This window comes from Electrophorus electricus, chromosome 11 (assembly GCF_013358815.1).
Source record: "Electrophorus electricus isolate fEleEle1 chromosome 11, fEleEle1.pri, whole genome shotgun sequence".
Taxonomy (NCBI): Eukaryota; Metazoa; Chordata; class Actinopteri; order Gymnotiformes; family Gymnotidae; genus Electrophorus; species Electrophorus electricus.
Window position 1 is genome coordinate 11321685 of NC_049545.1, and position 27082 is coordinate 11348766.

The window sequence follows — 27082 nt, forward strand, 5'->3', positions numbered from 1 at the left end:
GGTATTGAGTATTATTGCCAGTAAAATGTATATAAAGCTGAGAGAACGAGAGCAAGAGAGAGGGCGAGAGAAAAAGAGATTGCTGATTGGCTAGCATCACTTTTGCAGAATATATGAAAAAACAAGCTACACCTACTGTTCCTCAGACAGGAAGACGAACAACAGTTATACAGCAAGTCAGAGAAGCAAACATAAAAAAATATATTGCATCGCATGATTCATATGCCTGTTATGGGCCGTGATAAGCAGATTTGGGGTAGATCTATTTCTATAGCTTCTTGAAACATATCCTTATTGTCGTTTTTTAAATGATTATTTGTTAGACATATTTAAAAGCCATTGAACAAAACTGAACTGAGCATGGCGTTTCTAACATTTATATAACATTATCATGTTTTCTTTGGAACACCTGTTTTAAATGTTTACAGAGTTGCATTTAAGGATTTCTTAAACCTTGCAACGCTACTACTAAATTTGCAGCTACAACATCTTGCCACTGAGTACAACTTCTAAAACGTAATATAAATATAATGAAGAACTAAAAACAGACATGAAAAAATATGTTAGCTTACTTCATGAGTTGCCTTGTCTATTTCCACATTAGCCATATATTATTAAAAGTATCCAAATTTGCAATTCTGAACAGAGGGTTCATAGCATAACAAAGTATAATCTATTATCAGTCTTTTGGTGCAGGTTCAATTAATTTTTTCCACATCCTCATCTCTATACAAGACTCTAAGGTTTCAAGGTAAACACAATATACGAGCTGCCTGAAATCACATACTCAACCACAAATTGTAACAAACACTTGATCATAGGCATGTGATGATGGAGACATATCATTCAATTACTTCATAGTTTTTAAGATATGTGTAGATGTGTAAGGATTAGAAATTGACAGTGAGTGCAGCATTTTACTAACAATCCTTGTATTGTCATAAACCCCCTCCAAACCCATCCAACACCGCCACCTTGTGGCTATATTTGTAAATCGACTCATTCTAAAATCACGTTTATGAACCCTTGAGCACTACCGGGATTTCAGTCTGGGTGATGTAGTAAACAAATACTCATAAGAGCTTTATATGTCAGACTGATAGCAAATAGATGATTTAATTGCAGTAATGAAACATAAAGAAATAAGATGTGAACTATCTTATGCTAGGAAACAATAATAAAATATATCATCTACTCAAGAAGTGACTGTATTTTTCACATATTGTTTAATCTCTAACATCTTATCTTCTGGATGTTTGTCAAAGTTTTCTTTCAAAAAGTTCAAATACTGATTAACAGTAAAAAAAAAAAAAAAAAAAAAAAATTAACTCTAGCCTAGTCATTTCTTGGGGTTTATATTAATGCTGCTGAGTGAAAATATAGCCTAGCCTAGTTCTTTTATGTTTTGATTGTGGGCCTAGATTTGGCCTATACCAAGAATAACCTACTTAATTTTGGTGTTGGAAGGGACACTTTGATGAACTCCTTAACATGAGAAACATTCCTCATGTCCAGGAGGTAGGGCCAGATTCCATCTCCCTGGCTGAAGTCAGTTCAGTTGTTGGAAAGCTCCTTAATGGCAAGACACCAGGCATGGATGAGATCCACCAAGAATTGCTGAGTGCTCTGGATGTTGGGAGTTTGTTTGGGTGGCATGTCTCTACAATATCTTGTGGACCTTTGGATTAGCAAACTGGGGTGAGAGTCAAGAATTTTTTTGTTTAAAGAAAATTGACTGGAGAGTGGTGTGCAACAATAGAGGGCTCATACTTCTCAGCCTATCAGATATAGATGGATCACACTTCTCAGCCTATCAGCTATAGATGGATCACACTTCTCAGCCTATCAAGTATAGACGGATCACACTTCTCTCGACCAGATCACACGCCTATCTGGGAAAGTCCACGCCAGGGTACTGGAAAGGAGATTTCTCCTGGTTGACACCTGATTCTGGCAGGGGGACTGGGAAGTTGCATCAGTGCTATTTGCGGTCGTTTTCTCTCAGCATGTACTTCAGCGGTTTGCAGCTGAGTATGAAGCAGTGGGTACGCAGATCATTTATTTGTTTATTTTTATTTTTTTACGGGGATAGATAGATAAATAGACAGACAGATATGATATAGTAACGGATTATTTATTTTGACTAGATCTAAGACACACTTTACTACATGGGGTGGACAAGTACATTTAACACCTTGATTACTGAAGACATTTTTTTTTTACCTTCGTGTCTTTCAGTGTTTAAATCGCGGGCGCTATTTGGGGGTGGAGCTAAATTTCTGTGTCGTTTTGCCGGGAATGCAAATACCACGTGTCTCCAAGCCGGCTGGAAGTCACTGCAGTTTGATTCACATTTTTACAGAGAGGACTTGTAAGATGGCGGCACGGTGGGGAACGGGCGAGGAGATATTAAACGCCTGTAATATGGAGTATTTTTCAACGTCGAATATTGACGAGGTAAGGCTCACTTAGATTACATCGTTGTTAATTCTGCATAACCTTAGAAATGTTGTCATTCTTTGTTTCACTCATAGTTCAGAGTAAGTAAGTAGATGAAGCTGCATGGGAAACTGACACGTGGGTTATGATGGCAAGATGGTTCTTGCTGTACTCGATTCCAGATGTTCTCAGATGATCATGGTGTTATTTAAAGTAAAGGCTTTTGACTCCGGATTAAAGTTATTTATAAACGACCTCTTTTAGCTGGTTGCCACTAGCCCACTAACGTTATAGAGGGTTATAGCGTTTGGAAACGTTAGCCACATGTAACGTAGCTACCATGCTAGCTACATTCAGTTATTGAAACATCTTTACCAATTACTGTCAAGTTACTTTGTTTGCATGCTTTTTAACTTGCTTATCCTGATGGTATTGTCCAGTGATGTATTCATTTGTTCGATGGTTTACTCTAATAACACGTCAGGCTATAAATTAAGTATTGATTTGGAGTGGGGCAGTGTTTGCTGGATGTTTGCATAAGTAGCATGACTGGCTAGCAAAGCATACGAGATAAGGCCTGTTGGGCTGATGCATTATTACTATGCCTTTATGTTCATTTTGTATTAGTGCGACTAAACGTTCTCCCCCCCCCCCCCCCCCCCCCGTATTAGTAGCTAGCTAGATAACTATTTGTTCATGTTTTTTTAGGGCTGACCTTTAAAGTTTCTTTACGATTTTAAATCACCCACTCCCACGTGGGTTTTAGAATGAAACACACTAGCGTTATGTGGTTTGTTTTTACTGTATATCTGCCTGATCGTTAAAGTTTTGAGTGAGACTTGATGTACAGTGTACCTGATATAATTTTAAGTTATGCATATAATGCATAGGACTGCATATTTTGAATATCATGACCAGTGATGTAGTTGATGCCAAGTGTTGATCTATAACGCGTGACGCCGCAGTGGCACTTACGAGCTTGCCAGTGCAGTACTTTCGTTTTGGTATGGTTACGTATGCTATGTGGAGGAATTATACATTTTGTTTATTTATACCAAGTTTCTTTCAATTCACAAGTCCGTCGCATGGCGCTTGAATTGGTCAGTGCTGCTAGGCTATTTTATTTTTTATTTTATTTTTTTAACGCAGCTATTGATGTAGATGTTGTTTTTGAATTTGGAATTAAAAATAGTATACCTAGATTAAGTGTTCCTGTGCTGCACGAGACGCAGATCGTGTTAGTATCGTTTATAATGGACCCAACAACTCCTCTAGTGAGGGTGTTGTACGGAACACGTGTCTGTGGGTCCGGCCGGCGAGCTCCCCGTACTTTGCCCAGTAATGCAGTGCGGCAGAATGACGCGAGGTAGTGTGCACGTGGATGAAATGGAGGTTCCTCTCCTTTGCTAACGCGCGAGGCCACTTGGCACTTTCACAAGTACCGCCGTGCACAATGCGTGCAGATTCCAAGCTATGAGTCCGGGGCTTATTCCGGTTTGGGGTGTGTCCTTTTTTTTCTTGCCTTAAGAATAAACATTAGAACGTATTCAAGGCTACACATGTTTTAGGGATTGTCATGTAAAGTTCACAAACTATGGCGTTATGGTTTTGATGCTAAGATTAATCATTTAACGATTTGGGTTTGTGGGTTGTTGGGGTTTTTTTTTTATAACGACGCCTGTGGCAGCCATAGAATTGGCATGAATCACAATTGTTCATTCGAGCCAGATGATCAAAGGGTGGTTTAGCACTTGGTTTCAGCAGTGATGGCTTCATATGCAAGTTAAGACTGAGGTGACAAATTTGCAAGTATAGAGAGCGATCAGCTGCTTGCTACCCAGCGATTAGCTGCTACCCAGCTTGCTCATGTCCATCCTTTCAGAGAAAGCACTTGCAATGCCACACCTGAAAATACTGCTGAAATGTAAAATAATAATAATAATAATAGCTAAAATGCTGGCTTGTGACTCAAGTCTCTATTGCTTCTATTATCAATACCTTCATTTATGTTTGTTTTTCTTGTAGATAATCAAGAATACTGCAGACACTAACACATTACAGACTGTTATATATATATAGCATAGTTATAATCAAGTTGTTTTACATATTTTATTTCTTTTTTAAGTAATTGTTTTTGGCTGCAGTTGGTCATCTCCTTTTGAAATGATCCTTGTGTGAGGGCTTGATTATTGGTCTTAAATTAAATTAAACCTGTCTCTCCTCTTCCACCAGGGTGAAATACTCCAGAATGGTCTATGCAACCTGCAGCACCATGGTCTGGACAATGCATTTGAGGCCTGTTTGGATTCATGCATTCTTTCCATTTTTGACTCCCCAAATGAAACGGTAATTACATGTTTCAGGTTGTTTGGGGGTTTTTTTGGGAGGGGGGTGTAAACATGCCACAACTGAATTTATAGTGTGTGTGTAAAGTTTAGTTGTTCATCAAAACAGCCTCTGTTTGAAGATGATATTTGAGCCAAATCCTTTTTTAAAACTTGGTTTTTATTCTCTTTCTCAGGGTAACTGTGATATTGAAGAAAGTGAGGCAACACTACTCATGGCTCTCACTGAAACGCTTGACAGTGTAGATGACGAGAACCTTTCTCCTTTTGACACTCTACCCGACAGTGAGATTTTCCAAAGCCAGAAGGCCCATGAGCACTTCTTGGTATGCAGCTCTACCTGACCTGTCTGAATTCTTTCTGTCCCTTGCTGTTTACGCTTACTTTTCATAGTTAGTCTACTCGTGTGTAAAAACCTTCTAAGCAGCTGAAATGCAAAAAATAAGAAATAATCATAACCCTATACCATATTTATATTATTTTAGATAAATCTTCTCATACCATTTACACCCACTGACAATAAATTGCAAATGCACTTGCCTGCTAGCTTATGTTGTCCACCATCTACAACACAACAAATTGCGGTGTCTGTTATTTTTTTCATGTTAGTCATTAGCCAATGCTTAGCACTTAAGTGGTTGGTGTTTTTGTACCTTGCAGATAAGTGACAGTGCAGAAGATGATGCTACTTTTTCCAAGCACACACAAGATTTGGGTACAACATCTCTGGATGAATTGGACTGGTGCCTTCCAATATCCTTGGAGAAGGATGGGGAGAACATGTCTGTAACTCTCGGTGACTTGGTCAAGCACATGCACCCATACTCCATGACTTTGTGTTTGGAGGGAGAGGATCAGCTTCTGGCCAGGGAAGGAATTGTGCTTGAGGTGGTGGATGGGGGAGAACATGGGGAGCCCATTCTGGCCATCCCTGACCTGAGCTTCCCATTCCCTCTGCTTAGTGGAGACATTGCAGATGGAGAACAAGGGGTCCCAGGGAGCAGTTTGCAAAGTGCTGAGTTTAAACCAGATGACATCCCAGCAGAGGTGGCCTCCTCCAAAGATTCGGTAGTCAAGACTGACAAACCTGAGATTGAGGGAGTTACAAAGCAGGAAAAATCTTTTCAAAAATGTCAGTTGAACAGGAAAAAGAAACTGAAAGCCAAAGAAGCCCAACCTGTTGACAGAAGAGTTTTGAGGAGTGCATCATCTAAAAAGGTAGTAGAGGAACCCATTAAGGCATCTACAGAAGAGCAAAAGAAGAAGAAAAGGGTGACATTTGCACCTGTTCTCACTGAGCTGTGTAAAGCTGAAGGTTCATCAGCGGCGAAAAAACCCGAGGCACATGCTACAGAGGGGAGCCCTTCCTCCACTTCAGTAACCCCCACACCCACGTATATTACCCAAGCCAGTCGCGAATGTGACCTGCTCATTCAGGATGAAATCACAGAATCAAAGAATTTAGATGTAACAAAACCCATACTAGCTGCAGAACCTCTTGAAAAAGAGCAGGGTTGGGCAGAGGTACAGTCAAATGAAGCCAAACCAAAAACGCTAAGTTTAGAGCAGTATCGCCTTCTTCGTCAGCAGAAGAAACTGTGTTCTCTGGAGAAAACTAGGGACCACAGCACTAAATGGCCCACATTGGCAGAAGCACCTAGAGAGCTCCCTCTAATTCCCTGCTTATCTGTCCCAAGCCCCCGAGACCCACGTTGCACTGCTCCCACTCCTGTGAAGAAGGAGCCTGCCCCTGAAATTATGACAACCTGGCAGCCAAGAGGCCCAGCGGTCCCCCCAACTCCTGAGGCTTTACTGATCCCACCAGCTTCAATACTGTCTTCCTCTAGAAAACCAGCACCTCCTAAATCGGCCCCTCAGTCTCCCTCTAAACCTACACACAATTCGGCCCCGAGCCCTTCAATACAGCTTAACCCCCAGAAACTACCTGTTCTAACATGTGTGTCAAACAACACTATTAATAATAAAGTCTCCCAGACTGCTAAGCGGATCCCAGCTGAAAATGCTGTGTGTCTACCAGTGGCCTCTGCAACTGGAGCTCCTCAGAGTATGCATACAGCCAGGCATGCAGAGTGTTTACAAGATGCCACTTCATTTGGTCAGGTCAGCATAGCGACTCCACCGGAAGCTCCATTTAGGATTCAGGATATACCCGGGCCAGAAGCTGAGACTGCAATGACCACTAGAGACACTACAAACATTCATATCTCCAAGGATGCGAGCATTGGGCCAGAAGAAGCTGTCTGCCTAAAGAAAGTAGCGGTGCATGATGTAGAAGCTCCTGTGCCTGAATCAGCGAAGCCCAGCCTGCTGGTCAGATGTGCCAGGCCTGCTGCAGACTCCCAGCACCATGTTGCCCCCGTAGCTGCTCAGTCTTTCATCGCATCAGGTCCTGTTCAGGCCAGAATTGTGAAGCTGGCGGAGCAGATGAGGATGGCCTCTGCTCCAGTTCCCAAAACGCAGAGTCCTGTCGCAAAGCTAGTGAAGTCCTTAGCCCCTGAAATTGGTAGGTGTGACTCCTGCGTGTAGGGAGGGGAGGGATGTTATTCCCTCTGCTGTGATGCTGACTGAGAGATGATCCCTGTCTTCCGCTTTCAGGTATTGAAGCCACTGACCTCGCCAGCCTCTTGGAACAATTTGAGGAGACTCAGCGTAAGTGATATTTGGTGTTTCACTTTTTTCCCCGTTTTTCTCCCAACTTTGGTGGGTCTGCATGCCAGTTTCCACCCACCAGCTAGCAAGATCTCCTGTCATATGACAACTGCCAGTTGTGGAGGGTGTGGCAAGCAGGTGCTGACTGTTGAGCGCAAGTGCACACGGGGTGTAGTTATTTATACATGTATACATGGAGAAGGAGCGACCATTTTCAGGTTTTGTGCCCCTGAGAGAAGGCGTGGTGTGGCTGTGAGATGGGGGATAGGCCTCTTTAAGAGAACCTCCTGAATGGCTGGAACAGCTGTTATGTAATTATGCTCGCTGTGCAGCTGGAATTCTGCCCCGTTAGCAAATCCATTTTAACTCTGCGTGTGCTGCTTTTGTCTGGGTGAGGGTGCCAGCAGAGATTGTGTTTCTGTGTGTGTCCACTTGCGTCCACGTGCATACATGGTTGCTTGTGCTTTTTTTGTTGTTGTTGTTGCCATCAAAGTGTCTGCATCTAGCAGCTCCAAGGAGAATTATGACAGTGCAACATACAGTGCAGCTTGCCTTTTAGTGAAAATCAATAATACCATGTTCTTTAAGAAGCCTCGTTTACACAGGATTGGCAGTGTTCCAGCAGGTTACTGAGTCTGATTACAGCATTCATGGCGAGTCCATTTATTTTACTTAAAAATGACTCTGCTTTAACGTACTGGTGGTGTTAAGTCATCACTCAGAAGGAAGAGAGCAGGTCACCTTGTGTAGATCATCCTGCTCTGATCCTGGTCATTCATCAGCTTCCATTTCCTTTCCAGCCAAAGAGGAGCACACTGTGTCGGAGGTCTGTGGTAGAGTAGCTGCTGTAGGAAACTCCAGGTGAGCACACGAGTTACCCTACAGCCCCAGCGCTGCTCTCACACCAGGCATCCTCTGGGTGACGTTTTTGGTTTTTTTTGTTTTTTTTTTACCAAGACCTACCGAGAAAGGAGTAGCCAAAATGCCTTCGAGCTCCAGAGGTGGACGACACTGACTAATTCAGTCTATCCAACATTTTGCAAGTGGAATCGTTTCATGCCATTGTCAGATAGTTATGTACTGCTTTTTAATACCATATCTGTGGCTTACTTTGCAGTACAGAGGAGCAGGCTGAGTCCAAGGCCCTCAAGAAAGCTTACAGTCCTGACCTGGGCAGCACTGCAGGTATACACAATCAGCATGCACAATCAGCTGGCTGGAACATCTGTGATCAGAAACTCAGATCGAGGTTTTCTGTCCCATTTGTTTTTGCTATGGCAAATTTTAGGTATAGGCATTTTTGTAGAATCATGTTGACCTTTGCTGGAGGTTTACTTGCTTCACTTGCATGATTGTGATCTTTGGCAATTTTGCTATGATACAGAAAATATAAACAAGCAATAGTAGGTGCCAGTGTGATTTTTGAATAGCTCTTCTTCCATCAAGTTTAGCTTAAATAAATATAATAAATACATTAAGAAAATATTATATTTATTTATTAAAGAAACACAACCACATACACGTTTATGCTACATAAACTGTCCCTAAAGCAAACATTTCCCCCCCTTGTACTTAATAGGTCTTACTCCACCAGCCACACCTCCTCATCAGATGTGGAAGCCATTGGCCCCAGTTGCATTATTAGGAAAACCAAAGAAATCTGAAGTGCCCAAATTAACTCCAGGCAAGGTCATTACAATAGAGCCTCGGCCCTTACCTGCAAGCAAGCTGCAGAACAGGGCTCCCACTTCCTCTGTTACCCTGGGGCGAACCCAGCCATTTTCTCTAGACCACGACTACTGCCTCCTTCCTAAGGAATCCCCCAAGAATGAGCTGAGCAGTCGCTGGAGCATCAAACAACAACCTAGCGCCATCATCAAGGCTGTTGTGCTGCCCTCTACCAACAAGACACCTCAGCAGAGTGCCTCCAAGCTCCCTCCAACCCCTGCCACTGCAGGAAGCCTGGAGAAAAACCCCAAGCCCAGTCATCCTCTTGAACCTAGGAGTCAGTGTGAGCAGAAACCCTTGACGACAAGAACAATCACACTGACTCCAGATGCTTCACCAGACCGGCTGGATTCTGAGGGTTCTTTGCAGGATGAGGGCAGCGGCATACACCAGAGATTCCAAAGATACTCCGAACGCTCCCCCAGCCCATGCTGCCACAAGAGAGGCCGCTCCCAGAGAACATACAGGAAACGTGTGTGTAGCAGCTCTGGGTCCAGATCCAGCAGCTCTGGATCCTCCAGGTCCAGGTCACGCTCCCCCTCACCATCCAGGAAAAGGTTGGCTACATTTGAACTGTGTGGCAAATAAGCTGTTTCACTACCAGTTATTTCGAATTGATTATGCTTTTAGCTTTACATGCAAAGTCTTTGAGCTCTTGTCTCTTTTTTGTAGTCAAGAGTTTTTCCTGTTCTCACAGGTGTAGGTCTGGTCACTCAGGCAGCAGTTCCACGTCACCTTCTAGATATCGCTCCTGCTCCCCGTTGCCTTCCCCTCCGCGCCAGCGCAGGTCATCATATTCCAGCTCTGGGTCCTGGAGTCGTAGCCGATCCAGGTCCCGGTCCCGGTCCAGATCCCGGTCTCGATCTCCTGCACACAGACCTCGACAATGGAACATGCATTGCAGGTTAAAAACAAAACAAACCACAACATTATTATACAGCGCATGCATGTATCATTACTCATTGCTTTTAAGCTGCAGAGGGAATAGTTATCAAAATGCCCTTGCAGTCAGCCAAGGAGGAAATGGTACAAAACTTGCACTTATATTTGCACTATGCAAGCTACATTGCTGCATGTCTATTCTGAAGTATAATTGGTTCTATTCAAATAAAGCATGAAGTAGCAGCCCAGTAATCATAAAATGATTTTTTTTTTTTATGCTGAGATTGCAAAGGTGATTTGACCTTCTATAATCTCAGTGAACTGAAATGACACCATAGCACACATTTACTAATTTGCTTTTTCTATAATAGCCCTAGCCATAGGTCGTATTACCACTATGATTCAAGAGATCATAATGAGGATATCAGACGACGCAAGGAGAAGGCTATCGTGAGTAGATGTTCAATTCTAATCATAGCAGGAGGACAATATATACTGTCGTGTCTCGGTTAAAAATATCGGCTATGGCGCAACCTTCGGAGTCTCTAATAAGAACATTGATTTCAGGAGGAGCGAAGAGTCGTTTATGTCGGACGCGTTCACGGAGGCATGACCCGTAAGGAGCTGAGGGAACGCTTCTCCTTCTTCGGAGAGATTGAGGAATGTACTGTGCACTTCAGAGAGCATGGGTAAGGACACTAAGCACTCACTGCCTTCCATCCTGCTTTCTACAACAAATTCATCTGCTTGCCTTTGCTAACACTTGGAAGTTGAACTCGGGTGTCAAACCTTCTGCTGTAGTGACAACTATGGCTTCGTCACGTACTACAACAAAAAGAATGCATTTGACGCCATTGAGAATGGGGGCAAGCTGCGGCAGCCGAACGAGCTCCCGTTCGACCTGTGCTTTGGGGGCAGAAGGCAGTTTTGCAGGACCAGTTATGCTGATCTAGGTGAGTTGGGCTTTATAGTGTGACTGTCAGTGGACAGTTTAGTTTATGAAAAACTTGATAATGGAATAGTGTCAAGTTATGAATTTGTACCTGAGATTGCCCTTTTTTTTTTTTTTTTTGACTGCAAAAGATAGAGCTTGCATTTATTTATTTATAAGCTGATCTTATTTTGTAAACTATACAAGAAGTCCCTTTTAAAAAAATCTTTTTTTTTTTACTTTTTTTTTTACTTTTACCCATTTTTCACTTAAACTATGCCTTTTATATGCGGCTATAGTCTTTGGAAGCAATATCCTCTGTTTTCTTTCAGATTCAAATCGAGATTTTGATCCAGTCACTGCAAAGGGCAGGTTTGATGCACTAGACTTTGACACTTTACTTAAGCAGGCTCAGAGGAGCCTTAAAAGGTAACAATGAGGAACAGGGACATGGAGAATGGATGCGGAACAGGGATACGGAGGACGGATGAATTACCTCAGTGCTACAGGATGACGCACACTCCTTCCGATGCTGCCATTCAATTAATGTCTTTTGGTTGTTTTTTGGGGGGGAGGGGTTTCCATTAGTGGTTTTGTTTCTGCAAGCTTACACCTTCAATTGAATGAAGATTTGTATTAAAAATTAAAAGAGGAAAAAAATAATACAGTAAAGCAATGTATTGAAAAGTAAGTTTTTAAAGGGAGGTTTATTTAAATGTTTAACTTTAAAATGTTGTATACATTTTAAGAACTAAAAAAAGTAAGTTGAACAACCTCAGTGTTCTGAGAATAGATTTACATTACTGCAAATGTATTTCAACCTAAATAAACCTTTAATGTATTTTACTGGTGTTGCTATATTTTCCTATCAGTCTATACTATGTCTATTAATATATGTCTTGTGCCTAGATGTTGGGTAGTTCTCAAGGAACCTACTTGGAGAAATAAGATTAGATTATAACTGACCATAACTCACAGTTTATCATATGCACAAAATATTCAGTGAAGTCATATATTGAAATGCTTTGGTGAGGGGATTTTCTGTAATTTGTCTATGGCTGTGCTACACAAGAATGATGGGCTCTGTACATATTACTATATATACAGAATTTCAGATATATTGCTATATACAATTAAATATGACCACTATAATATGAATAAAAAATAAATGCAGGACCATGGCATCAATAACAATGTGTAAACAAATTCCATAAGGTGATGGGTATTGTAGCACTGACAGTAATGTAGCTACAGTGTAGAAGCGTAAATACTGGGAACAAGACTGAGTAGCTGGCAGTACCAAAGTTACAGTGGGGATTAGGGAACGACCTACAGCTGTTTGAGTGATAGGCTCTAGATAGAAACTTACCAAGTCTGCTAGACCTGGATGCTGTGGTACTGCCTACTAGAATACAGCCTCGTGAACACATCATTAGAAGGTGCATGCAGTCCGATTTTGTGAGGCTTCATAACTGATAACGGGACTTCGCTGCCTTTGAGGTGATCAGTTCTCACTACTCTTTCAAGGTCCAAGAGTCCCATGGTGCCTTACCGCACAGTTATACAGCCAGTCAGGATACTCTCTATGGATACATGTAGCTATAAGCTGATGAGGGTGTGCTAACCGGCGAATTCTGCAGTGATATAACACCAGCTTTAAGGCAAATGTCCACCGGTTTGCGGTGTGTATCGGGGTGATTGTAATCTTCATATTTATTTATGGTACACCGTGGACCATGATTGTCGAGGTGAATTTTGGAAACCCAGGGTACGTTTAAAAAAAGCACAACATATTTTTTATAAGTAGGACTTACAAATAAGGCCACTGTACCATGTTTTCTATAATTATGAGCTTTGCCAATTTTATCCAAATATCCTGATGGAGACCTTTAAATAAACGTAATAGCGCAGAGATATTAAATAGGGAAGACATCATTCACACGTGATATCCGGTGTGAGAAAATGATCAACTCTATGAGTATATTATGTAATTAAAAATAAAGCAATTTCTTTAGAAAACAATTTCTGTCTAAAAATGTAATATAAACAACAGTGCAGATTTAATGAAATCGTACATTCTCGGACTTCTTAGCATATGCACTGAGCGTGAATTCCCGCAGCTTTTAAGTAGTCTTTACTAAAGATTTGTTTTTTTTACGCTTTCAAACCGGTCGAGACTGGTTTAAACCGGTTCTGTGAGTCTGCGCAGTAAGTGTAAACAGGAAGAGAAAAATTAGTAGCTATATGTTCATGAACGCGACGTGAAACGTTATAGCTAGGTTGCAGCAGTCATTTGTGATTAACGCGTGATATTCTGTAAACGAGTTGGGTTCCGCACAGGAATGTGTTAGTGCAACCAAATTTGCTGCTTTCAAAGGAAAACCGACAAGTGCATCTGCTGGAGAAAAGAGCCCAGTTAATGCTAATTTCGTTTGGCTAGCTAGCCGCTTTGACAGGCTTGACGTTATAGAATAGTTTAGTTGGGTTATCTAACACTAGTTGCATAAAATATTCGGGTGACTCGAGTCATTGTCCTTGACATTATAGGTATTAAAATAATTTTATGTCGCATTATTAAAACGGCCCTCTTTAAAGGAGGCCAGTTTGCCATAGCTGGCTAGCTAAATAGCTACAACCGATATCCAGCTAAGGTTTAAAACCGTTGCCTGCAATTCGTGATGGCCTGTTAAACTAACTGGCTAATGCAATAGCTAGCTGTCGAGCTAGTCAAGTTAGCTTTTTCGCGCGACACAGAAATATTTAACATTGGGTTAATTGCCTTAATTAAAGTACAATTGGAAAGTTTTGAAAATAACGTCTAAAAATGGTTCAGAAAGACAAAATAGTCGAATCGTCTCAGCCAGAAAGTGACCTTAGCCCCGAAGGAACGGACGCTGGTGGTGTGGATGTGCAGGGTTCTGTTGACCAGCACAATATTGTGGTTGAGAGAACAGGCCGAAGAAAATTCATCAGCGGTGTTGTTGAGGGTGAGTTTTTTGTGACAATTGCACACATCGTTTATATTGTGATATTTATTGTGTTTCCAGTATCTTCCACAATTTTCAAATTAGCTATTTTGTGAATGTAGGTTAGACAATTTTCTCACATGAAGAATACAAGTAGGTATTATTTTTAAAGGTTACAGTATTCACCGCCCCACCTGAAGTGCACAGTAATCATTCGGGTTGTACATCCACAATGCTGTTATTCTTCTGGAATTCATCTCGTGGGACCAATTTCTGCTGACTCTAAACTATTTTTTAAGATTACACTGATATTTCAGTGTTCGGGTCCCAGTGTCTTCACAGATATCAAAAAATGGCTTGAAATATCCCTATTATATCTGAGTCCCAATTATCCTGGGCACAGATTGCACAATATTATAGTAAGTAGCACAGTTATAAAATGATAGGCTGGAGCATTTTACATTAACTTTACTCAGTTGGAAGTTGTGGGCTTGCATAATTCACAAAGTTCAAGGAGGAACATTAAAAACAAGAGGTCCTGTCTTTCATGTAGCCAAGCACAAAGTGACTGGCATACATGACTTTGTCATTTCAGCTTTCTTCAAGAATCTATCTACTTAATTTCAGTCCAAAAGCTATAAATATTGACATCATAGTAGCAGAAGAAAGGGCATGGCTGCAACAACAGAATCCAGTATCAGTGAATACTTAAAAGCTCACTACTTCACATTCAGGTGTGGTACAATTATTGTGTGCCAGTGCTAAAGCACTTGGCACAACCCCTATATCCACGTCTCTGTTGTAGGTCTCACGTTAACATGGTTGCATAACAGCGATTTCAGTCTTTTGTAAATTCTGTTTCCTGCCTGTGAAGAGGTAGTACTGCAACTATCTTCAAGAAAATCACCCATAAAAGATCATTTCACAGAGAAGCTCACCAAAGTGCTACAACATTACAAACCTCAATGCCCGAAATCATCACTGTTAATAGTCATGTCATTAGCAATTGAAAATCATTTTTTGGGGCGTGCTTTCACCAGGTCTATATCACTTATGTCTTGATTGCACAAGAGTGTACATTGCCACTTTAACAAGTTTTATCGAATGGCCCTTTCTTCCTTTAGTGTTTTAGTTTATCATTTGTATTGAGCATTTATATTAATTTATATTGAGCGTTATATTCTGGTCTGTTTAATTTATTTGTTTGTTTATTACAGGCTTTTACGGCCGACCATGGACAATGGAACAAAGGAAAGAGCTTTTTCGGAGGTACCTTATTGAATATTATTTTGCTTACTACACTAGAATTTTATGTTAATGACATTGATGTACCTGATCATGTTTGTATTTTTCTTATTCTTGATTTGTGATTTTCTAGGCAACACAAATGGGGACTGAACACATATCTGTATGCACCAAAAGATGACTACAAACATAGAATGTTTTGGAGAGAGATGTACTCAGTTGAAGAAGCAGGTGAAAAACTATTGTCAGGCTATAAAGTGTAAACCAGTTATGTGTCTTAAAGGATAGGTTTCATGCTGCTGAATATAATTATAAGGTGGTTGTAATTTTACTTTCTTTCCTTTTAAAGAACAACTTATGACATTGATAAGTGCTGCAAAAGAGCAAGGAATTGAGTTCATTTATGCTATCTCCCCTGGACTGGATATAACATTCTCAAATCAGAAGGAGGTCTCTACACTGAAAAGGAAGCTAGATCAAGTAAAAATGCAACTCTGCTACATGTCTGAAATCTTCCCATAATTGTTATAGTGCAGAATTACTTTTATATGTCTGTGACATGTTATTTTCAATTGCAGGTGTCTCATTTTGGGTGCAAGTCCTTTGCTTTACTATTTGATGACATTGATCACAACATGTGTCCAGCTGACAAAGAGGTTTTCAGCTCATTTGCACATGCTCAAGTGTCTATTACTAATGAGATCTTCCAGTATTTGGGTGAACCTGAAACCTTTTTGTTTTGCCCCACAGGTAACACGAAGGAGTTATTATATTCTTATTCTGTAAATGAGGCTCTGTTGTAATGTGTTGTTTGATGAACATTAACCCGCTCTTTTCAGAGTACTGTGGAACATTTTGTTACCCCAGCGTGGCCCAGTCACCTTACCTTCGTACCATTGGCGAAAAGCTACTTCCTGGTATTGAAATTCTGTGGACAGGTAAGGTTCCTTCAGTGAGCACTGTGTCTATGTCCGAATACTTCGACATAATGTTTCCTTATGGTCTGTATTGTGAGTGTGATTTTTTTTTTTTTTTTTTTTCCCTTTAGGTCCAAAAGTAGTTTCTAAAGATATTACAGTAGAATCTATTGAAGAGGTAACAAAGATTCTCAGGAGGCCTCCAGTTATCTGGGATAATATTCATGCTAATGACTATGATCAGAAGCGACTGTTCCTGGGTCCCTACAAAGGCAGGTCCACGGAACTCATCCCTCGTCTAAAAGGAGTCCTCACAAACCCCAACTGTGAATTTGAGTCAAACTTTGTGGCCATTCACACACTAGCTACATGGTACAAATCAAACATGAATGGAGTGAGAAAAGACGTTGTCATGAGTAAGAAGATATATAATTTTATCTCTTTTATCCTTTTTATTTTCGGCCCATTATTTTTTGTCATAATTTAATAAATTGTTACTTTAAATTTTCATATTTGCATATGCACTGATTTTGCTGCTAAATGGGGGAAAAATGCTTCTGTTTTTAACATGTTTTTCTCAGCGGATAGTGAAGACAGCACAGTGTCCATTCAGATAAAGCTAGAGAATGAGGGTAGCGATGAGGAACTGGAGACAGACATCCTCTACAGTCCACAGATCGCCCTCAAGTTGGCTCTTACTGAGTGGCTCACTGAGTTTGGAGTCCCTCATCAATACAACAGTAATCGCTTTTTTGTCCAAGAAGTTGTCAATACAGTATCTACTATGTGTAGTAGCTATTATTTATCATATGCAACCAGATTGTTACTCAAGTGTTCTTATTTTGGCAGGTCGTCAGATAGCTCATAGTGGAGTGAAGAGTTCCTCTGTTGATGTTCCCTTACTGTCTGCTCCATCTCTGGGCTCCTCCACCACGGTTACCACAGTCTTCCAGCAGCCCATCATGAGCCCAGCTGCTCCTCTTAGCGAGGAGACGCATGCACTTCCCAAAGAGGAGGACGAGGAGGTGGTGGAGGTGGAGAAGAAGGACTCAGATGAGGAGCCCATGGAGATGGTGCTGGAAAAACAAGATGAGGTGGAGGATGCGAAGAATGTCAACCAGATCCTCACAAAAATCGTAAAAGCAACAATGACTGAGGACCTCAAACCCATGGACACAGATAAGGAAAGCTTAACAGAGTCAAAGTCTCCAGAGATGTCCCTTCAGGAAGATTCAGGCAGTGATGTGGCACCCATGCAGACTGATGAGCTAAATAAAGAGGTGTATGTTCCAGGACCCAATGAAAAGCCACTGTACATAGCTGAAGCGCTCACTCTGGAGGACTTGACTCTGCTGGCGGAGCTCTTCTACTTGCCGTATGAACACGGCCCCAAGGCAGTTCAAATGCTCAAAGAGTTCAACTGGCTCAGGGCCAACAGCAGCATCGTCAGTGTAAACTCCAAATGCAAAGACCCAGAGAAGGTCAGTGGTATAGTCCAAGCCACTCTGTTAATGTCAAAGCCTTTGTTCATTGGTTTATTTAACATAATACAATACTTCTAATATATTAGCACTTTATAATATATAGACATGTATTGGCATATTCAGGGATACAGTGCATATCATTATACAGCTTTACGACAGATAATCTTGCAATACATTTTCACCCATTTTTTTTGGAATATTATGGAAAGGATGTCTCCTTTGCTGTAAAACATTTTATTCATTGACCATAAACAAACTATAACTGAAATACAAGTAAGCATATAAATAAAACATGTGTTAATATGAATAGACTAAATAAAAGGTGTGATATGCAATGTCATTTATTAACTGTCACTTATGAACTGTTGCTGATCATATTGATGTTATGTCTGTGTTACTAAATTGCACTACTCTGTAGTGCGAACGGGGACATTTTTAACGGAACTTATTTGACGTAAACAAAATGTAGCAGAATCAACTTAATTTATTTTTATTAAAACAGTAATTTCAGCTAGTATTAAAACAATTCTAATTTTCTGCCATTTTGGCCAAACAAATTGCAAATTGTCATAGTTCATTCTGAAAAATGTATTTCTAAGGTCAATAGTTTAAGTTGTTTGTCACGTGGGCACATCTCACAGCATTAATTTTAGCTAAAGTATCAAACTGGACTAATGTAACGGCTTTTATAAATGCGTTATAGAAGTGTGAGGGATCATCAAGGAGGGCATGTGAAATTAAATGAAACTGCCAAAGGAAAAAAGTGGCTGTGGTGCAACAAAATGGAGGAAATGCAGTTTCTCTCAGCACCACTTGGTGGTGCTTATAAAGCAAGAAATGGGGATTATCTACTCGCTGCTTCGTTTGCTATTTCTGCTGCCATATAAGAAACGTTTTATTTGTATTGATTTGAGGGTTTTGTGTGTCTGTCAGGTGGCTGAATGGCACTCCAGAGCTGAGAATTTTGAGGAGATGTGTTGCTCCGTCATGCAGATGTTCACCAGGCTCTCCAATTCGGCCAACAGGACCATTCTGTATGACCTGTATCCCTATATCTGGGATATAAAGAGTATCATCTCTATGGTGAAATCATTTGTCCTGTGGTTAGGTACGTATGCCTTTGGTACTCAGTGTTGCTTTTCAGAATTTTTGTTGTTTTTTGTTTGTTTGTTTGTTTTGTTTTGCTTTTTGTTTTTTCCATTTTTGTCTGTACCACCCATTAAATATTAAATGCACACTTAGGTAAATCCTAAAATAGCATGGTATAATGCCCATAGTGAAGCAGTCCTTTCCCAACAAGATAAAATACACTTACAGCCGTTTATTCAGAGCGTTATGTCAAGCATCTCATGTATCTTACCAAGTGTTATAGCAACATCTGTAGGAATTCTGCCCCTACCCTGCGTTCTTCAAACAGATGGCAACGCATATTTTTAGACTTGATAATTTACCCCATCACTTCTTGCTTTACGCCTTTTCATAGGACAGGAATATATTCATTCTGTTTTCTCACATTATGCAAGTTTGCGCATCTCTTTGTTGTGGGAGGCTGTTTACAAAGACTATGACAGGTTTATGCAGTCACGTACTTCTTTATTTGTTTTACTATTGTTTGCATAAATACTATTCTCCTCCTGAATGCTAAATGACTGAATGCTGTCTCCATTGCTCGACTGTTCACCACCTCTTTGCCAGTATGATAAAGTAGTGACAAACAGGTGAACCTCAATGGGAGTACCTGAATAAACGCAAGGAATATGTTATGATTGTAAGACCTTGGTTTAAGTTGCCAGTGTGGTTCCTGCTGCTTGCTGTGTGTCCAGTATCATTGTGCGTTAACTCAGCAACACCTGCTGCCATCTCTCTCGATCAAGGGCCTGATCGTGATGGAAAGTTGATCCCTTACGCTCTAGCGCGCCGCGCATGCGAGCTTGGAAAGCGAGGCGGCTGTATAAGGCTATTCTGGTGCGTTATGAAAGACTTTACCTAATTATACCTGCAATCCATTGCAAACTGTTACCAGTCGCTGGTGGGATTATTTTGACTCTAAATGGTCCTTCTAGTGTATCTGCAATTGAACACAATATGTTACTCCACACAAAACCTGAATGGATGCGTTACTCTAACTGTACTGGTTTGGGCTGGGACAGTACCCCTCACTGAATGTGTACTATATCAGAGTGTCCCCATACACATAAGTAATGCTTTGTGTAGAGATTTTCATGGGAGTTTGAACAACGCTTACACTATATGAACAAAGCTTACATTCTATTAGAAAATAAATGAAGCCTCATCCAGTATTGCTTTATCTAGTCATCCAATTTATTAAATGTCTTCACTTTTAAAGTACTTAAGATTCTGTGCAGAAACATATTGCTTAGTAGGAATTATCATATGCATTTTTATCAATATGACATCTGGGGATTATTGTTGTATGGTTAGAGTACTGTATTCTGTTCTTAAATGGGTATGTGTTGGAAGTTGATTGAGTAATTATAGCACCAGCATGGCCTGGGTTACCTTAGTAACCACATTTCATTCACAGGTTTCTGTCCAGCTATATGAAAAAGCAACACAGCAGGCAGCAACCTAAGCTGGTCAAGCCATCTCAGTTTTGGCATACAATTAAGTGGTGGTGGTGAGGGGGTAATACAGGTTAGAATAAAACACACTTTTGACATATTTACTACAAAATAACATTGTCTTTCTGAATAAAAGCAGCCTCTTGCAAAGAAGAAGCTGTGTTTCTCTGAGATATCTAGGAGACCTCTTGAGAGTGTGCCCCTTTTAGTTGCCTGTAAGCCTCTGTGTCAGCACAGCCAGGCAAAGGTGGCACAGCTAAATTTGTCCAGTTCCTCTGGTCCTTGGTCCAAAGCATTGCAGATGGCAGTCAGTCAGCGCCTCACTGCTGTTGTGCTGCAACCACTTACTAACGAGCTCTTCTATTGTCTTCTCCCTTCATTATGTACAGATGGAAGAATCCTCAGCACAAGTTTCTGCTGCTATTGGATCGACAGTGGCCGATGTATGCACAGTGCTGGCGTTATCAGTTTTCTTTTGGGGGTTTAGTTTTCAGGGTTGTTGTTTTTTTTGTTTTTTTGTTTTTTTGGTTTTTTTCCCCCATCTTTCTTTTTTCTGAATAGTTACATTTTTCAAGATTAAGTAATATGTTTGGAAAGGAAGGATTTTGGATGAAGTCACATTTGCGCAGCGATAGTTGAAGGAATAAGTGTTAACCCACAGATTTTTTTCTCTGGCAGCTCTAACGTGGTTTTTGTTTCTATCAGTAGGCCTAACTGAGATGGTTCCGACCAGCCATGAAGCACCACCTTATGGGAGTCATATTGAGTCTTTGCTTTCACTGGCCTTATCTCTTTTTAAAGTAGTATTCCAAAGATGCTGTTTTCTAGTTATGATGTGCATAATGAAGAGCAGTTTGTGAATTCCCCTCAGATGGTGCACATGTGTGCTGTGTCTTGCCATTTCATCACAGGATGTTCGCTTAGGTATCCCATATGAAATCCAGTGTAAATGAGAGTACTTTGACTCCTGTCTCTGCGCTGCATTTGTCTTGTTACATGACTTTGAGTTCCTTCCGGCGTTGTTTAAGATCGAGATATTTTTTTTTAAATACAATTTTATGTTTGTTTATCTCTGCAACATGCGTGGTTACTGAACATTCTCATTTTGGCTAACTATACAAGTGTTGAGTGAAAGTTAAATCTAATGCAAAATACTCACCTGAAAAGGGGGTTTACTCCACCAGTAGGCGTTTCTTGCTCAAAGAAGGGCTCTCATCTGCCCTGTATAATATCCTGGGCTCGCTATCTAAATCTCTTGGGCTGATGAACTGTGCTCATTAGTCATGTGACAAGGCAGATAGATGTAAATGTGACTTCAGATGAGGTGTTGAACTCAAAGGGGCTTCAACAGCTGAAGCTTAATTACCAGCAAGTCGGTGATGTCGAACCAACAAAATTTCTAAATAGACTGCCATTAATTCAAGAGGAACAGTTTATTAGAAACTGCATAATTTTCAACATTTATTCTAGCATTATGTAAATAAGCAATGTTTGCCAAATGGTGAAAGATTAGTATTAGATCTTAAATCAAAGACTTCTGTAATTCTGCAAAAGCCAGTAATTTTAGGGACTGTCCTAGAGCCCAGGCCCTGATCCCTTTGATCCCAGTAATTTGGTCTTGCATGTTCTGTTCACATCCAAGATTGCCCTGTGTAAATCTAAGCTTTAGCTGATTAAGCCCAGACGACCTAGCTTTAAAGCATTTTTCTTTTGTTCTAATTGAGATATTCTATAACTTTAGTGTATAGAAGCATTTATTTTTTCAATCGATTGAATTGGAAATGGACACCACTACCCTATACCCCCTTCTTCCTCATTTTGGCTGAAAGCCCCTCACATAACATTCTCCGCTTGGATCTGATCTCAACAGGGTGTCGTAGTCAGTCCTCAGCACAGTTCTTAAGTGGAGACCAAGAGCCCTGGGCCTTTAGGGGCGGTCTAGCAGGAGAGTTCCAGGTATCCAATATTGAATTCACAGCAAAATGTTAAAATGAAGTTTCTGCTTTTAAAATGTTGCCTCTGGTGTGGTTGCATAATGCTAAGGGTTGGTCTGTTTAAGGTGAGCTGATTGCTTCAGCAAATAGTTAATGGGTTTGACAACTTATACTTTATCAGCTGATGTTCATGCAGAAGTGCACGATGAAATGGGTCACATGACATGTCAAAACCAGTGTTTGGAAGATGGTGCATACTGACTCAGCCTAAATTAGAGTTTCTTTCAGCAACTGCCCAAAAGAGATGCTGCTTTTCCCCAGGCGCATGCGACTGCGCAGCTTGGATAGGGTTTATTTTCATGACACCTTATTCCTTTGCAGGAAGCGCAAAATTATCCCCTGCGCACGCCTTTGCACTGCAGCGCTCACGTGTGCGCCTGCGAGCTCGCCTGCTGAAAGCTCCATGAACAAATGAGTTCTTTCAGTTCAGATTAAATTGCATATGTTATACATAAGCATAATTAAATGCCAAGAATAAATGATCATTCAACTTTTGTTATTTGGTCATGGAGTTTTGCTCACTGTGTGCCAGCATCACTCCTTTTCTCTACAGGAAGTGCGCAGCGAAAACTTGCGATGCCTTACAGTGGGAAAGGGGCATCTCCTTTAGCCAGTTAAGCCTTTCTCAGACCAAGCCTGCAGCCATATATTTGCCTCTTCTGTATGGTTTCTTTTGAAAACAAAAGAGGAAAAAAGCACAAAAAAAGGGTTTTAACTTTTATGCTGTTTACCTGCTCTTGCTGAATGCTGCCAGCCAGAAGAGCCATTAAAACCCCTTTTGTTAAGGTTTTCCTATAATGCCAGCATTTGGTTGAGTGTAGAGCTCTTGGGTGTCAGGTTGGTTCAGCAAGGGCAGAGGAACTCATAAGTGTCAGTGTGTATGAAGAGCTGCTCAGTCATGAATCCCCACATTGGGCGACTGCTGAACGTTTCTGTGTTGGTCTCCACAGCGACTGTTGCCAATAGATGGGGCAAACGATCTTTTCTACCAGCCACCACCCTCAATGCCGACCTCCAAGATCTATTCGATAAGGCCCTACTTTCCTAAAGATGAGGTAATTATTGAGCAGATGTTATTCTTTTTCTCTCACCTTTTTTAAAAGCACATTTTAAATGGAAACCTCTGCAAAATCTGAGTTTAGGTACTTTACTATGAAACTTTGATGTTTTCAGCTCTTTGTTACTTGATTCAATGCCAGTAACATAGTGCTGCTTTGTAAGTGACTGTTTATGTAGCAGTCAGAGTGCTTTTGTTGTAAGAGCAGATTCGTGTTGAATGATCACACAGAATTAAACATTACTAAAGCACCATGTTTCAGTTTCTCTTAAGGTCTTAAATTGGTGAGTCATGCCTACAGAAAACTTTTAACATACTCTGTGGACAGATTACCTCTGAAGGTGTTAAAGTTGTTAAAGTTGCTAGTATTCCCAGCTGAAGTGTCCCAGTTTAATCAGTGCTTTTGAGTTTGCAGCTCTACTGCGCAATTCTGCTGAACAAGCAGTCTAGTCCACCTGTTGGCCTTCAGAGGGCTGCAAATGGTCTAGAGTTAGAACCATCGGGACCTCTCATACACTCCCTTTTTTCTCCCTCTCTTACTCTGTGGTTTATTTGTGTGTGTGCAAATGCATGCATGAATTCCCAGTCTGCTGTCTATAAGATCTGCAAGGAAATATACACAGAGGGATGTGATGGAATTCCTGTCTCTGAGCAGGAGCCAGACCTAATTGGAGACAGGTACAACCAATTATTTATTTATTGCTCCTGTTGATATTTGGATTTGGTATTGTATAAAGCATAAGGTTGACATTTAACATGTTACAAAATACAGGACTGACCGTCTGTACAGTTATTTACTATGTATAGATTTTGTTATATACTTTGTGTAGGTTGTTTGGTGGCTTGCATACAGTTGCTGTGTCTCGTGCAGGTTGGTAGGAGGATTTCTGACCCTCAGCCCAGACTACGGCTTTGTCCTGGAGGACGAGGAGGGGATCTGTGGCTATGCCTTGGGCACTGTGGATGTTAAGCCTTTTGTGAAGAAATGCAAGATGAGCTGGATTCCATTCATGCAGGAAAAGTATAGCAAACCTGACTCAGAGAAGGACCTCTCTGAGGCCGAGGCAAGACCTGCTTTTCTCTCATTTAACCAGCTTTCCTTAATGCAGAACACTTGAACCAGATTTGTTTTATTTCTTCTTTTTTTTTTTTTGCCTACAGAAAATGATGCTAAGCTTCCATGAGGAGGAGGAAGGTTTACCAGAGTCATTCCTCAGTAATTTCCCCTCCCTCATAAAGGTGGACATTCATGCTAAAGTCACTGACCCAAGCGTAGCTAAAAGCATGATGGGCTGTCTCCTGTCATCGTTGAAAGCCAATGGTAAACATTTAATATCTTTGTCTCAGTTGTACATTTAAGAAGGGTTTGGATGTTGTTTCTCGGGGTGTTGTCTGTAGTCACCATGAACTTGGATGCAGCCTCACTCTGAAAATAATGTTCCTTTGTTGAAAAGGGTGGGGTTGAACATTGAACTAGTAAAATAATGCTGAGGTTCGGTTCTTCTTTAGATCTATCTGTGTGTTTGTATCTGGCTTAGGGAAGAAAGTGTTTGAGGTTCTTGCATTTCAAATGTAACTGTAAGGAAAGGGAGACGGCCTCACAACTGTTAGTTATAGAAAGTTAAAAGCTGTAGTGACCTATTTCACTGCTTTCATTTTACTGATGGTACCTTCTCTACACTTCCCTCTGTCAGGCTCCCTTGGTGCCTTCTGTGAGGTCCGGCAGATGGACAAACGGATGTTGGACTTTTATAGCAAACTTGGCTGCTTTGAAGTGGCCAAAATGGAGGGCTTTCCAAAAGATGTCATCATCATGGGAAGGACCTTGTGAAAAGGAACCATTTAACCATTTAAACTGTTAACCTTGGAAGGTCTTGTACAAATCTACAGTGGTCTGCATAGAAGGTTCAGAGTGGCTCACTTCCTGTTATTGTAAAATTTAGTGGCACATTTGTAATTGTTCCACCCATTGCAGGCTGTCATTGTAGCTTTTCTTCAAACAGTGCACTTGCTTAATTTAAGGTACTTCTCATAGTTACTATACTTTGCAATTCAGAGGTGGTGCGAGGTTTTGAGAGTATGTGTGACTGCATGTGTTGCCTTGTTGACTCTCGTCTGGTCTGACGAGACTGCTTGAGGTGGCCAGGTGTCATTTAGTCTTTTACACCAGTCAGGTGTGGCTCGTCGGCAGCTGGCATGCATTCAGTACAGTGCAGGTTCTGGTGAGAGTACACCAGGCCCACCACAAAAGATCAGAGTGAGAGAAGAGGAAATTAGTTTCCAAACATTCGCTATCATCTGCCATAATTTACTCTCTCCTCAGCAATAATCTAAAGCAGATTTAGTTGCTGCTTTACAGTGTCTTACATATTGCAGTTGTCCATCACAAACTGAAGCGTTAAAGTGAACAAAGCAACTAACTTTAGATATGGTGAAGCAGTGTTTATAAAGGAAGTGACTCTGAATTTATTCATCTAAAAAAATTCATACTGGTGGGACCGGGGGGGAGATAATGGAACCAACAGTGGAGCCTCTCTCTCTCTCTAATATATACATTTTTTTAATTCCTTCTTTCTTTCTTTTTTTTTCTTTCTTTTTTTTTTTTACTACACACAAACTTGTAGCATAGCATGTGTATCTTGATGATACATTCGTGTTTTGTACAGCAATGACTTTTGGGCTGTTGCCTTCCACAGTGGTGTATTGCAGAAGTCCTGTCCCATGAAGCTGCACCCCTCCCTCCCACAAGGACGATCTGTTCCCACATATTGAATGGTCTAAGGTTGTGCCTATTCAACCTTATATCAACATTTTGAAAGAAGCATTTGATTAAATAAATCTCTACATTTGTGTGTTAAGTTACATTAATTATATGATTAATAATCACCAGTTTTGAGTTCAGCTAACAGTTCAGTCATTCAGTGAAATTTATTGGGAAAAGGCTTCACTAACAACAAATTGGCTAGAGGAAATGTCTTCACGCAGTTGTATTTGACACGTGTTAGTTGTTCCCTGAAATGAGATGGGTGGTTTCATTTTGTTGGTACATGTCCAGGCAATAGCATTGCATAGAAATGCAAGTGAGGTGGTGAAAGTCAAAGCTTAAGGTATCAGTCAAGCAACATTTTGGCTAGAAAATGGTCTCAGTCTTCGTTTAGATAGACGAGAATTTTTATTTTTATTTTTATTTTTTAAATGGGTTACCTAATGCATATTTGCTTTTGTTTGTTTTAAAGATCTAAGTAGTGATTACTCCATATATCTAGTAACTCATAAGTACATAGCCTGTCTAAATGCAGTTCCAGTAGAAAAGAAAAGAAAAGAAAAAAGAAAAACTTTGATTTGAGCCTTTCAGCCTAATGCCTAAACCTAGCTTTTGGCACTGAATCTAGGCACTCACTGGCATATCCAAGTTTAGTAAATGGGCACAAAAGATGTCTCAGGTAACCACTAGAATGAGGAGAAAGGCTTCTGAGTTTGGCCAATACTGTTTTGTTTGTTGGTTCTGAAAGTCAAGTTCACATACAAGTTATAAAGGAAAAAAAAAAAAAAAAGTTTAAATTTTTAGGGTATAAACATTCACAAAGTTGGGTTGGCAACATTTCAATATTTTGGGTTGTATATTATGATTATGTATGTAATGTTACATTTTCTGTAAGGTTTGTATCTAAGATGGTTAATTACAATAAAGTATGCTAAATAGAGACTTTTGTTTGTATGATTATAAATACTGAGTCATTTACCAATGGAGTGTTTTAAGAATTTTCAGTTGAAGTTCAAAGATCATTTTACCATCAAGCAGTTGCCAGCAAGCGCTAGTAGTCGAGTAACAACTTATCAGG

General features: G+C 40.6%; 2 protein-coding genes across 3 annotated transcripts; both read left to right on the forward strand.

Moving 5' to 3' along the window:
- Positions 1-1969: 1969 nt before the first annotated feature.
- On the forward strand, positions 1970-11841 carry pprc1 (PPARG related coactivator 1). Of its 2 annotated transcripts, XM_027023573.2 has the most exons (14): positions 1970-2045; positions 2363-2457; positions 4672-4785; positions 4961-5110; positions 5445-7308; positions 7401-7454; positions 8255-8315; positions 8572-8639; positions 9034-9739; positions 9880-10086; positions 10436-10514; positions 10632-10753; positions 10866-11017; positions 11328-11841. In XM_027023573.2, exons 2-14 carry the CDS (start codon positions 2377-2379, stop codon positions 11426-11428), a joined length of 3759 nt encoding a protein of 1252 aa, XP_026879374.2. In that variant the 5' UTR covers positions 1970-2045; positions 2363-2376; the 3' UTR covers positions 11429-11841. The 2 variants fall into 2 exon arrangements, with proteins under 2 accessions (XP_026879374.2, XP_026879373.2); XM_027023572.2 differs by lacking the exon at positions 1970-2045 and having other exon boundaries at positions 2278-2457.
- A 1354-nt stretch (positions 11842-13195) lies between these two features.
- oga (O-GlcNAcase) lies at positions 13196-26944 on the forward strand. Its single transcript, XM_027023580.2, has 16 exons — positions 13196-13982; positions 15179-15230; positions 15340-15437; positions 15556-15686; positions 15785-15956; positions 16046-16144; positions 16255-16539; positions 16705-16863; positions 16973-17604; positions 18541-18715; positions 22060-22145; positions 23134-23238; positions 23827-23918; positions 24112-24304; positions 24402-24561; positions 24935-26944. The coding sequence occupies exons 1-16, from the start codon at positions 13820-13822 to the stop codon at positions 25069-25071; spliced, it is 2739 nt and encodes a 912-aa protein (XP_026879381.2). The 5' UTR covers positions 13196-13819; the 3' UTR covers positions 25072-26944.
- Positions 26945-27082: the final 138 nt, after the last annotated feature.

Coding starts and splice junctions, on each gene's coding strand:
- oga (XM_027023580.2), top strand. CDS start 13,820: ATGGTTCAGAAAGACAAAATAGTCGAATCGTCTCAGCCAGAAAGTGAC. Junction 15,687..15,784: donor TGAAAAGGAAGCTAGATCAA/GTAAAAATGCAA, acceptor TTTCAATTGCAG/GTGTCTCATTTTGGGTGCAA. Junction 23,919..24,111: donor CCAGACCTAATTGGAGACAG/GTACAACCAATT, acceptor TGTCTCGTGCAG/GTTGGTAGGAGGATTTCTGA.
- pprc1 (XM_027023572.2), top strand. CDS start 2,299: ATGCAAATACCACGTGTCTCCAAGCCGGCTGGAAGTCACTGCAGTTTG. Junction 7,309..7,400: donor GTCCTTAGCCCCTGAAATTG/GTAGGTGTGACT, acceptor TTCCGCTTTCAG/GTATTGAAGCCACTGACCTC. Junction 8,316..8,571: donor GCTGCTGTAGGAAACTCCAG/GTGAGCACACGA, acceptor CTTACTTTGCAG/TACAGAGGAGCAGGCTGAGT.